The following is a 13,564-nucleotide window of genomic DNA, read 5'->3' on the forward strand; positions in this document are numbered from 1 at the left end:
TCTCTTCTGTTCTTTCCCTTGGTCCTTTCTTTGAGAGGCTAACCTATGACTAGACACAAAGAGAGAAAAGTAAAGGAAATTGATGTGTAATGAATTCACTTCTTCAGTGACTCATTCAGGGTCCAGGCTGAATGGTAGACAGTGAAGCCACAGTAGAGGTCATGGATTAAGAAAGAAGTGTCAAGGGACCGGCTGGTAGCCATCTGGGAGGACCCACGTGTTGAGTGGAACTGAGGCCAAGGAAAGTCATTTGTCCTGAAAGGGTGATAATTCCAGAATTAAAGACGTTAATTGTTGAGTAATTCAATCATTCATGATATCTACTGTACTCCTAAGCTTGGGGTTTTTGTGTTGTTTTGTTTTTTTATTTTTAAGGAAATTGAAAATATATCAGGGCAGGGTGTTGAAGAGTCATTTCCACTAATGATTTAGCCTCCCAATTTTGAGGCCAGGGGTGGCATTGAAAGGGTTAAATGTGCTTATGTGTGAGGAAGATGGGGGAGTAAGCGTCTTAGTTTCTAGTGGGTAGAAGAATCCTTGGTTGGCATTTTTCTTTGTGCCACAGCTTTTACCTCTTATCATTGAAGCGCTTTTTTTTCTCTACATCTTTGTGCCTAAATTTGGACATATTGTCTTATTCTTTTAGTTGAGGGAGACAAGCAAGCTTGGGATAAAAAAAAAAACCCTCATTAAAGTATACATATGCAGATGATAAAGCATGCAAAGGAGAGTTTTCACCAAAAATGTGAAAATATAAGAATTTCTTATATAACAGTAACTGAAATATTATGTAATGTAGCTTGGTTGGAAGAGCTATCTTGAATCCATTTTTCTTGAGCCCATTTGTACCTTACAAATCTTGTCTATTGCCTGTGTGTGTGTGTGCGCGCGTGTGCGCGCATATATGTTAAGCCTAAGAAATTGGCATTGTATATTCTGTTTTGTTAGGTCTCTTCTTTATTGATTCTGGGGTTGTAGGATACTCGTATAAATGGCAAATTACCATACTCTCAACTCCTGAATTTCAGCGTCTATCATAATATCAGCCAAATAAAGCCCTCACAGCACTGAGGGAATAAAAGTAGAATTTATACAGTAGGCTCTTGGCTAATTCCGAGGGTCCCACCCTGGCTTGAGTGTTCTCAGACATTTTTGTGATAATTGATAATCACAGCCACATGGCTGCCTGTAGCAGTTTAGGTGCCTGATGACGCCCAGCTTTTTTACCAGGTGTCCACCTGTATTATTCGTCATTATTATGGAAGACGTGCATACTCATTGGGCAAAGATGAGAAAATACATTCAAAAGATATTCAGAGCACTTAAGTTACCACTATCCACAGATAATTACTATTCACTTTCTGGTTTATTGTTTTTATAGTCCCTTTTGCATCCCAGTAAGTCTGCATAAAACGTTGACATGAGTATGGGTATATGTCTAGTCCCAAACGTAGAGGACAATATACATAGTCCCATGTAACTCTTACAATAACCTTCATCTTTAAAAATTTTACGCTATATGGTAAAGGTCTTTCCATACCAGTAAATCAGTACTTGTATGATCACTTTTAATGGTTGAATGTATTTCACTGGATTTCCCTCTAATTACTAAAATAATACAGAGATATTATAGAAAACTTGGAAAATGTAAAAACTACTCAGGAACCATTCAGATGGGTACTGTCACAAAGACAGATCGTAACACGATTGGCAAGGATGTTGTGAGAATGGATGTGGTGCGGCCACTATGGAAAACAATCTGGCAGTTCCTCAAAACACTAAAAATAGAATTACCACATGGTTCCACAATCCCACTTGTGGGTATTTATCCAAAAGAATTGAAAGCAGGGTCTGGAGATATTTGTATGCCAATGTTCATGGCAGCCTTATTCACAGTAGCCAAACGGTAGAAGCAACCCAAGTGTACAGTAGATGAATGCATAAACAAAAACGGGGTCTGTACAGACAATGGAATGTTATTCAGCCTTAAAAAGGAAGGAAATTCTGACACATCATGCATCATAGATGAACCTTGAGGACATTATGCTAATTGAAATAAAGCAGTCACCAGAAAAGATACTGTATGACTCCGCTTATATGAGGTATTTAGAGTAGTCAGATTTATAGAGACGGAAAGTGGAAGGGTGGTTGCCAAGGGCCGGGGGGAGGGAGCAATGGAGAGCTTTCTGATAGTTATGGAGTGTCAGTTTTGCAGGGTGAAAACAATTCTGGAAATGGGCTGCACGACAGTGAGTGTACTTTATACTCCTGAACTGTACAGTTCTAAATGGTTACGATGGTAAATTCTATGTTATGTGTATTTTACTGCAGTTGAAATTTAGAAAAAAATTACTAAAGAAGTAAGCAGTATCACAGATATAATTAGTGTTTAGGGGATATAACGTTCTTTCTGCCCTTTCCCCACTACGGATACCTACCGTCCAGGTTTCCAAATTCTGTACCCCACCACCTTGTAAAATGTGTGGTGTGGAACATGACTTCAAACCTACTGTTGTCCCTTAGTCACTTGATCCCCAGCTGGGAAAGCAGCCATCCTCAGAACCCATGATTCATGGGAGAGTCACCCCAAAAACATTAGCATTGTTCCACTGTGAAATCTGGGTCCCCATTGCTGCTGCCATTCTTACCCCTGATATGCGGGGTGGTGGCCAAACACTGATTTGTTCCTCTTTATTCAGAAACCAGATGTTGCAGCCTAAAAGAAAGTAAAGGTTGGGTTTCACATATTTGAAGGAATTGGAAAGCTGTCTTTCAGGAGAACTAGGGAAAAAAATACGAAAAAAAGCAACAACAAAACTGACTAGATGCTGGTGCCATGAGATAAAAGGAACCCTTCCCTCCCTCGCTCACCTTCCTCCACCCACTGACGGTCGGCATTAAGAGGGCTGTCCCCCAAGATGTGAGTCCAGGCTTTTCTTCCACAGCGGTCGGAGCAGCTAGCTTTCTGAGAGCTCTTTGAAGGGCATAGTCATGGTGGCCCTGTTGTTGAAGTTTTCAACTAGGATCTGACCAAAACTTTCCCCTTTGGAAGAATTGCTTTGGCGGGAGAAGCTGTAAGTCCTGTTCTAGATTTCAGAAGAGCTGACCAGCCCCTCATTCCACCCCGCAGTCCTGGGTACCAATATGTTAATCAGCCGATTTTACCCAGAGGTTTTGGAAAGGCAGTTCACTGATAATTTTACCCACATGTAATGTTAAATAAAATTCACATGAAAGCTATGCTTCTCAGGAGCAGGAAAGCACCTCTGGGAAGAATGAAAACTAAGTAGAAGGGCAGCACCAAGAAACCTGTAAAGTTAATGTGATTTGACAGTTTGTGCATCTTTGAGGATCTGGTACATATAAATCCAACATTTGCTGTGTCAGAATTTTTTTTTTTTTTTTATAAATTAAAGAGCAGAAAGTAGTGTTTTTTTGACTTGACAATTATATTTGATTTCTTTTTAAAATGTCAGTTAAAATTTGATGGACTTTTTTTCCCCCTCTCAATAGGCTGTTTCAACATTAGCCATTTCTTGTTATCACCACAGAATTATGTAGTTTTTGTTTTTTTGTTTTTTTGTTTTTTAAATCTAAACTTGAAAAGAAGCCCCACTGTATTTGCTGAAGGAACTATTTACTTAAACGTTCTGGAATTTATAAACCTACATGTGAAATAATTTCCTTCACTCTTTGGACAGATATTTTATTGAGTACTTACTGTATGAAAAACACTGTGCTGGATACTAAAGGTCTATAAATGAAAAAGACAAAATCCTGCCCTAAGGAATTCAGTGTATGTGACAGACAGATATATTTAAAATAATGTGAAAGTGCTAAGTCTGTTATAGAGCCACACTACTTAAATTTTTGTGAGAATTCTCTCTCACTTTTGTGAAAGCAGGGACTTTTCTCTGAACACACTGCTCTATCTTCATTCATGTGTTCAATACACATTGGAGCGTCTGATCTGTGCCAGTGCCTGGCAAAGAGCAAACAGTCAATAAATACTCGTTGACTGAAGAAATGAAGAATTGAATCGATGCGAGCCCCGGAAATGGGAGGAGAGGAAATGGGGAAGAATAGAAAAGATTTTCTAGGGAGGTCGTGCCCGATCTGGGTTCTCAAGTATGTAGAGAAAATAATTGAATCCATGGTAGAGGGGTGGCCGGTCCCAGCCTCTGACATGGCACAAGCACTCAGAAACATGGGGCAATGGGGACACTTAACTCCACGGAGGGGCAAGTGGGAAGTACAGTGTAAGGCGTGTTGAGGGATGGGGCAGAAGAAGTTGGCATGGCGAAGATCATGAGTCCCAAAGAACCCCAGGCTGTATTCATCCAGGGGTTTGAACCGGAGGAAGGAAATGGTGACATGGGCATTTTGGTAGCGCACTCTAGTGAAGTGTCAAGGATAGAACAGAGGAAGGAGTGGAAGGAAACAAGGAGCTCATCAGTCAGATTATTAGGTGTTTTGGTCCCTTTCCAAGGGACACAAATTTATTAAACACCTACTGTGTACTAGGTGCTGTTAGTTGCTGGGGATATGAGTTAGATCTGGTTGCTTTTCCTCCCCTCACAGTCTCCAGCCAAGTGTAGTTTGTGGGGGAAGGTCATTCTTACAGTGTTTTTTTTTTCTTCTTACTTATAATTTTTGAATTTATAAAAAATTTTTGAATTTATATTTAGAAAAAAATAGCACTAAAAAATAGGGTAGGTGAATGCATAAATCTAGTTTTTGCAGATTTAAGTGACTTTCAGCAAGATGTCACCCTTCATCCCCAGTTTCCTTTTTGTTTGAAATGCACCAGTGAAGTAATCAAGAAGAATTGATTAATTTTGTGGTGTGTCCTTTTCAGTTCTGCGTTTTGTTTGTGCTTCAAACTGTGACAGTTGAAATTTCATGGTAAAAGAGAAAAAGGTTTTGCATTTCGGATATGGAGGAAAACTACTAAATCAAAGAAAGTAGATAGTACCGCCGCTGCCTAAGGTATAAGTGAGGTCCTCTCCAAGGGCAAAGGAGACAGTTGGGGTTGTAGTTTTGAAATGATCAGCATGGTTCATGCTCAAAAGTTCTGTGTAAAAGAACAGTGAGTGATTACATGGGGATGTTAGTATCGTTAAAATTAACAAGGTGAATGAAGTGGCATTGAAGCTGCAGTTATTCTGGCTTCTTTTATCGGGCACTTAGAGATACTTTTAAAATGTTCTTGCTGTCTTTTGGGTGCAGTTTAGTACTTTGACTTTAACTTCTATTAACACCATCCCTCTGGTTATGTATGCCACTTGCTGGCTTTCTTGCTATAGACACCAAGCCCCAAATGTTTTGACATGCATGGAGTATTAATTTGCTTTTAATGTCAAAAATGAAGTTGACGATTCTGAGTTTTGCTTTTGAAGATGATTTAAATATAGAATTCCTACTTTATGTTTGAGGGATCTAAGCCATTTGCATATAAGATAGTTTCCTCGATGTCGATTGGTGAGAATGGGACCCGGGATCCATCTGCAAGTCCTGTGCTTTCTCTTTGCTCAGTTCCTATCGTATCAGGAAAGGTAAAGAAAGGGCAGCATCCCTCAAGACAGGTGGGAGCAGGGCCTCCCTGCGTCGCTGTGCCTTCTGTGTTTGGATTCAGCAGGCCGCTCTAGTGCCCAGCACAAAGCATCCGTACGCTGTCTTCTCCCTTGATGTTCTTTGTTCTTATTGTCATGTGTGGTTGTTACTTCCTCGGTGTGTTATCGCAGCTGGAACGCACACAGCCCTTGGAAGAGGTTGTTCATCAAAGATTGTTAGTCATGCATTGCCAGGTCAGCTTCAGGTAGGTTTGTTTGCCGCTTCTGTAGAAAAGAAAAGGCCCAGAGAAAGGCTAGGACGGTTATAACACATTTCAGTATTGCTTGTATACTGAAAACTGAACCAGGTGTGTGTGTTTCTCAGTGTACATTGTCACACCCCGCCCTCAACCAGCTTTGCAGAATTACCTAGGGTCTTAACTTCACCAGAGAACCTTACAGAAGCCTGATATCCTGGGGAGCAGATACTGAGGGTCCGGGAGGAGAGAAGGAGAGAATGGATGAGAATTCTTGAGGCAGCGGAGATTAAATCTCACTCCAGGTTGGCAGGTCTGCCCAGTGGACCCAGCGTCCAGGTAACTGCAATTTGCTCGTGTTGCTCGTTTTCCCAAGGGACTCTCTCAGACTGTACGACTTTGTGACAAAGTGATTAGAGAAGAAAAGAGCACAGTTGGGTAGAATGCTGTTGGTGTTGTTGCCAACAACTAGTAGTATTTAAAGTCAGCTATGAGGAGCTTCTCTGCGTAGGATGTGCGTCATATTTTCATTCTAAATGTACTTTAAAAAATGCACCAAATTGCTTGTCGACTGTTCAGCTCAGGGCAACTCTTGTAGATGTGCTGTGTGGAAGCCCCGCCATAAATAGCATATTGACGTCCCATCACTTGGGCCATTATGGGTGTCAAGGTGAGGGGCGGGGAGCACTGACGAAACATCCATAGGTAAGTAAGGGGCAAAAAGCTGGTTCTAATTCCATCTCTTTACAGTGACCCGGCGTTTATTGTTAACTTGTTTGCTCCACTGCCTGGTACGAAATGAACTGTCATTAGAGCCTTCAGAGTTCATTGAACTGACATCATCATCTCATTTCCTGCTGAAGAGGCTGAGAAATATGGCCTCTGTGTTTGCTTTAACCTGTGACAAATTAAAAGTTTACCAGAAGCACAATGAAGTCCGTCAATCCTTATAAATCCCAAAGAAGAGTTTTGCACTTTCTGTTTTGAATGAGACAGTAAGGCCAGTCGGTTCTGTTGTGTGCCATCAGCATCAATCTTTCCATTTTGTCTTCAGTGGCAGGTTTCATGCTATCAGTTTTGAAACAGCCTTGGAGACTTGCTTTCAACCTATTGTGCGTGGACATGTCGGTTAGTGAGCTCGGTGGTAAATTGAATAGCAGTCATGTTGACTACGAGACATATTATTGTGCTGTGAGATCGACTTCATTTTTGTTTATTGGACATTCAATTCTTCACAACGTTGAGCCTTCTGGAACAGCTCTGTATTTGTTTATTTTATGCATCTCCCTTTTTATTGCTTAGATAGGATTTCTACATGGAACTGTGTTACGCTCTTTCTGTGTTTCTTGATGTTTTGTGCCCTGCTTTTGGGGGTGGCAGGGTTTATTGGCATGTGCCGTGGGTTAGTTCGTTGACCGTAAAGATGTTCATCATTTTGTTCCAGTGTGACCCTTTTCACTCTTTTCTTTGCTAACTGTATTTTAAGGATGACTTCTCCTGAAAAATACCGAGGGGCAGAATTAGCAAATGAAGTAAGGCCTCCATTCTCTAGAGAGCAGGAATCTGTTTACAAACCTGCAGTATTTATTACATACCTCATTTAGCACATTCATCATTTTAATAGAAAAATGAGTCATTTTAGATGATTCTGAAATAATTCGAGGTAAGCTACATAGCCACAAGCAGAATATGATTTACACCGACAGCACCAAGCTTTTTTCAAAAAACTATAATGGAATGATCAGCACCAATAATTTATGATTACTTGTGGTAAACTTATTAGATATCTTCATTGTCATAGTAATTTGTTGATTAGATCAAAAGTTTAGAGGAGTTTTCGAGCTTTCTCCCCATTCTTGTATCTTTTGTGACACATGGTTACAAAATTCTATACTTAGCTGTATGTCTAAATATCTTCTCTGCCTACTTAAAACACTGACTGTAAATATAATTCTAGATTTATGTTTAATATTGTCTTGATAGAAAGAACACCAATCAGTGTCACAGGGCTAGTTTTACTGGAGATTATAAACCTACTTTTAGAAATTTTCTGCTTAGACATTGAACATTAATCCTTTCAGTTTCCTTAGCCTGTCTGATTCTCAGGAATACAGCCAGCTGACTGCTTGGAACCATAGCTCCAAACCCGAGAGGAAATACGAAAGAAATACGTGTTTCCAGGTGGTACCATAATGCTCATGAGCTTTATTAATAACCAGCATCACAACAAAAACAACTGATATTTATTTTTAGTACTTTTCATTTAACCCAGAGCTTTCAAGTCCATTACCTGATGTTACTAAATGTTTGATATGAACAGGGCATCTGTCATTCCTGTTTCAGATGATAAACGTATGTCCAGGAGACCATGAACCTGAAGTTTGCCCAGGGAGAGAGCAGCAAGTCAGATCCTCACGGTGTAGGTGATCTTATTTGGGGCACAATTTAGCAAATTTAGTTGTTATTGTGTTTTTACCCTATAGTGGATTGGACCATTGTATTAGAAAATAGGAGGGAGGGGACTTTTAGGGACAGGCACATGGACAAAGCAGAAATTACTGCAGACAAATAAAACAGGCATTGAAAATTCATGCATATGATGAGCATACACACGAAGCAAAAACTGTCTTAGCCTGAGAAGCCGCCTCCTCAGTGCAGAGGCAGACAGCCCTCGTCACTCGAGTAGGCTTGTGTGTTACTGCTCAGTGAAAGGCCGTAACACTACCAGGGATTCCCAGTAATCTGTGTCAGAACAAAGAATGGAGTAGTACATTTCAGAATGAAAATTTCCATCCAAACCATGTTTAATTGGAAAAGTTTTGACACTTCAAGTTGTAAATTCCGTATTCCAAAAAAAAAATTCTCACCTGTGAGTCTCTGCATCGTAAGTGATACTGGTTAAATGAAATGCTATTATGTACTTTTATACTTTTTTTGTGTGCTTTTGTACTTTTATTTCTGAGTGTACTTGCCAAAAAATGTTTGCTATAATCTGTTATACTTTGGGAGAGGCGGTTAACATAGGTGTAGAAGGACCTGGTTTGTAGGAATTACCTATTCCCTTGCCCTTAGAAGAACATCAGTTTATAAAGGCAGAAACTTTCCTGTTGTTGTTTCTATGTTTTGTATTGTTTTGTTTTTTGTTTTTCTTTATGTGCAATGTAAACTCTTTATTTTCAGGGGAGGTAAAAGTTAATTTGCTTATTTTTCTGCTTTGGATAATAAAGATGCATTAACTTGACAGAATGCTTGGTGGGCAGAGTAGAGACAGGCTTGCTGATTATTTTTAAGAGGAAATGTAATATACGCGTATATTGTCCAATTTAGTGATGCAGTGGATTCAATCAATTTTTATATTTTGTGTTTTCACTGAATTTTAAGAAAATTTAAAGTGAAGATATGCCATAGGTTTTCCTTGTAAAGTCAACCGCTGAATAGAATTTTAAAAACTATGCCATTGACCATTTTGGAGATTTGTTCAGTTAAAAAAAAAAAAGAAACAAACACATTTGGGAGGTAGTTATATAACTGTTAATGTAGTTTAATAACTCCAAGAATAATTGTTATTCACAGCAGGTTAGCTAATGTAACAGAAAAAATTGTTTTCTAAAGATAAGCTCTTTCCTTACAGCTCTGGTCGAATGATTGGAAAGAGCTGGTAAGTAAGTTTTTACTGAGTCTTCTATTGTAAAATTAAAAGCTGAGTATAAACATTGCTAGATGTGTGTGTGTATTGTGTGTACACTTAATTTGTGTTGCGTGCAGTCAAGGCATTTTTTTAGATCCTATGGAAATAGAACTTTAAAATTCATTTCTTAAATTTTTTACTTTTAATGAATTTTTAGCTTACGGAAAAGTTATAAGAGCTAAGGACTTGACTACATTTACCACACGTGCTTTATCATTCTCTTTCCGCGCGCGCGCACATACACACATTTTGTGCACCATTTGAGCATGGGTTGCAGACATCATGCCAATTTGCTCCTTAATGCTTCTACCCCTTAAAAATTAGTGTTTCTTACCATAACCAAGTATAGGTAACCCCGTATAACACAGTTGTTAGGTTTCTAAAAAATGCTGTGTTATGCGAATCCATGTTATACGAAACAAAGAACTAGTACAAAACAGGGGGGTTAGTTTCCAAAAATTAAAAAGACATACTATTATATTTTTATTAGTTAAGAGAAATATCTTTATTAAAGCAATTTTCACCAAAAGTATAACATCAATACGTATTAAATAACGTTTTCTTCGTCATCACTACTAAGCACCATTAACTGAGGGCGTTTTCTTTTTGACAAGGTATCTTCATTCTCTGAACTTTCTTCAATATTATCTTGACTTCTGTACTTTTTGCAAAAAATCTGTTATTTTAGATTGCTTGCTTTTAGCTAAGAGATCTTTGTAAATTTCATCATATGGTGCTAATCACTTGTGAAGTTCTCTTAAACTTTGTGCTTCTTTCATTGGAAGGCTCTTCATTTAAGGAATTCTGCAGTCAAATCCGATACGACATCCACGCTCGAATGAAAAATTTCAAATGAGATATCATTTGCTCTTAAAACCTCTTACGCTCCGTGTTGTTTGGGGATTTCTCTGATTCTCAAACTGTGTTAGAGTGAAACCGTGTTCTAGGATGCCGTGTTGTACGAGGATTTTCCCCAATTCTCGAGCCGTGTTAGAGCGAAGCCGCGTTATAGAAGTGCCGTGATATACGGGGGTTCCCTGTACAGTTGTCAAAATGAAGAAATTTAGCATTGAGGCAGCATTTTAATTTTTAATCCAGATTTCAGTTATGTTCTTTGTAGCACTTTTTCCTCCTAGAACAGGATGTGTTCTAGGATCCTATATTGCATTTAGTTGTCATGTCTTACAACATTTTAAACAAGATTTGCAAACAATAGGATTCAGATGAATGCTGTGTTAACTTCAATTTATGAATTCTTGCTGTCATTGCTAGAATTTTAGAAAGACAAAAGTAGAATGGACAAGAAAAGAGAGATGAAATTTCAGGCATATAGATTAATATTCTGTATTGTGGGTGAGGAAGCAATTGTTTTGAATATTTTCTTTTCATGAACCCAAACTATAAAACAAATGCTTTCATCAGCATCTGTATAGATCCTATGTCTTTGAAATGTAGCAGACATCCTAGTTATATCATTAAAAACTGTTTGTAAACTCTTTTCTATTTTATTACAGAGTTTTTGAACAAGAATATATCTGAAATAGCCTTTTCTGTGCCACCCCCCTCCCTCCTAATACTGCTCCATGTAATTTTAGGCAAATTACTGTTTTTCTTTATGCCCTTTGTTTCTATCTGTTTAAAATGAGAACAAGGCCGTTAATGTACTTTTCTTTCAAGTCTGTTACCTTGATGAATAAATACATAAATACAGGAGTTCTTAGAGAATGCAAAGTTCTATTACTTATAAATTGACTTTTCATAAAGTAATTTTGTTTTATGAATAGGTTACCAAGTCCACGAGACGCATCTATTTTAATTTTCTTTAGTTATTAAAAAAAAAAAGTCCATTAAAAAAAGAAAAATAGTTAAAGTTGAAAGCCTCATTTTCTTGGTTAAATTGAATTTGTGTTGTTGAAAACTTACTCTGATTAGTAGAAGTGGTTTAGTCATAGGCACAGGTACAAATGCGGTGACTGTATTGAAAGGGTCAGAATGAGAAGGGTCTTTTGAATGTAAGAGGATGGGATCTTTCTGCTAATATATATTTGTTGGCCTAGAATGAAAACTCAGGCCTTTGTTAGCAAAATAAACTTCAATGAACAGCATTTAAAATACATATACAATCAAATTAAATGACACAGAAATTGGTCTTCTTTATACCTTTACAAGATGACTATTAAATTAAATGCCCTGAATTTCGGTATTCTCATGGATTAAACCCTTTTGCTATCTCCAAGTCCAAATAGAGATTCATCTCTTTAAATGCTTTCTTTATTTTTCACTCATTTCCCATGTATTACTTCAACTCGTTAAAAATCATTTGTTAGTTTTTAAAGTTTGACTGTTTGTATCGCTCCCTCGCCCATTTGTGCCATGATCTTTCTTTCTTAATTACCATCCCCGCCTTGTGAAACTTGCAACACAGCGACAGTCGCATCTTTAGAATGTTCCCGTCATCCCCTGTCATGCATGGGTAGCAGAATGTATCGTGTGTTCAAACTTTGTTTTTTTGTTTGTTTGTTTGTTTTAACTCCCTGAGGAACTCAGTATATTATAAAGAAATGGGCTGAGTTTCAATCCCGAAGGCATCAAAAAGAACAAGTTCTAAATAACATCCTCCTTTTGAATACAGCATCTTTCAGCCATGTATCTCCATCTTGTAGATCACCATTTCCAAGCTATATCTGTGGCTATACATAACGCTCTGCATGTATGTTTTAATGTGGCTTCCCCCACCCTCGTCTCCCTCCTGAATATTTTTTTGTGTGTGTGAGCCTTAGGAACATACATACCGTGCCTGTTAAATGAAACAACGAAAGCAGACTGTTGAAGTCGTTAAGTTCTGTCCTTGTAAATGACATGATTCAAATGCATGCAGTGGATAAAAATACATTCACCCTGACAGAAATCTTTTACTTGAAATGAAAAAGCCTCCTGTCAATTCCGATAGCAACAAAAGTGGCCGCTGCGAGGGAAAGTGACTTGCCAGGACTGCAAGTTTCTCAAGCGCTAGTCTGCGGATGCATTTGTTCCTTGCTTCTCAGCTTTGAGTTGGTTATAATCTTGTCTTGGCATGCTCTGTTTCCAGAATACATCAGTTTTCATGTTTCTTTGGCTTTTTCTCAAGATTTATGAAAGGGGGTGGTTAGCTTTTTGTCTGGCGAATAGCAAAGCCTGTTTGAGTTCTCCAATCAATAATTGTAAAATAAGTAGAAATTGATCCATGCCAGCTGTAAATCCATCTGTGCATTTCTATTAATGTCTGTCTTCCTACAGAAGCTGCACAAAGGACATTTCTGTTCCCCTGTCACTGAAGATAGGGCACAAGCAAGTAACAGGCAACTGTGTATTAAGGGAATGGTCTTATGGTGTGTACAGTTTGATACAAAGCTTTGGGAGCTATTTCTCCAAATTTGTAGTATTATGTACATTGCAGGAGGTTGAAAAACTTTCTGGAATGTGAGCATAACCTAGTTTGGGGGCTTAGAGCTCATCCGGCAGGTAGATGGAGTAATGATGTGATTTGATGCCACTGCCAGGTGATGCCTCCCCAAAAATACACTCTTCAGTGATTTGGGGAGTGATTCACCTCACCCTTGTGTTAGTTGGGTTATCATTAGTTGTGTTTGTTAGTTGGGTTATTTCCTTCTCTCTGACAAGATAGGATTAAGGGGGGAAAGCGCTGGATGTTTGATTTGGCAAGGCCAGCGTTGATACACACATCTGTTGCCTGGGTGAAGAGGATGCTCGATGGTATTTGGGGAAGAACAGCGCACCTTCTCCTCTCCCAGTGGACACGATGAGGTGTTAGTGTGTCAGATTGCCACCTCGTCACTGTGCAGATTTTATAAGGCCTGAAGGTTCTCACTGGACAGGGCACTTGCATTTTGGGAGGTCTTTTCTGTGCTGGTGTACTGCAGTAAGGCATCTCCTTTCCAGAAACTTAGAAATAAGGGAGAAATAGTTGTCTCCGGCTAAAGTTCAACACATACTCTTGAGTGACTCCAGAGTAAGACTTACCTGTCACTGATGGAATATATTAACACGCCTAAAGAAAGAATGTGTCA

At 38.7% G+C, this 13,564-nt stretch overlaps 1 protein-coding gene across 5 annotated transcripts in view; it reads left to right on the forward strand.

Moving 5' to 3' along the window:
* The window catches only part of CHCHD3 (coiled-coil-helix-coiled-coil-helix domain containing 3), a 251,919-nt gene that overhangs the window by 88,842 nt on the left and 149,513 nt on the right, over positions 1-13,564 (forward strand). For 3 of the 5 annotated variants that reach the window (XM_033099246.1, XM_033099250.1, XM_033099247.1), the window contains exon 5: positions 9,441-9,467. The exons of the other annotated variants lie outside the window; for them this stretch is intronic. In XM_033099246.1, the coding sequence (XP_032955137.1) occupies positions 9,441-9,467 (27 nt within the window). The remainder of the gene's footprint in view (positions 1-9,440; positions 9,468-13,564) is intronic. 5 annotated transcript variants of the gene reach the window in all.

The sequence above is a fragment of the Rhinolophus ferrumequinum genome, chromosome 26, assembly GCF_004115265.2.
Source record: "Rhinolophus ferrumequinum isolate MPI-CBG mRhiFer1 chromosome 26, mRhiFer1_v1.p, whole genome shotgun sequence".
Taxonomy (NCBI): Eukaryota; Metazoa; Chordata; class Mammalia; order Chiroptera; family Rhinolophidae; genus Rhinolophus; species Rhinolophus ferrumequinum.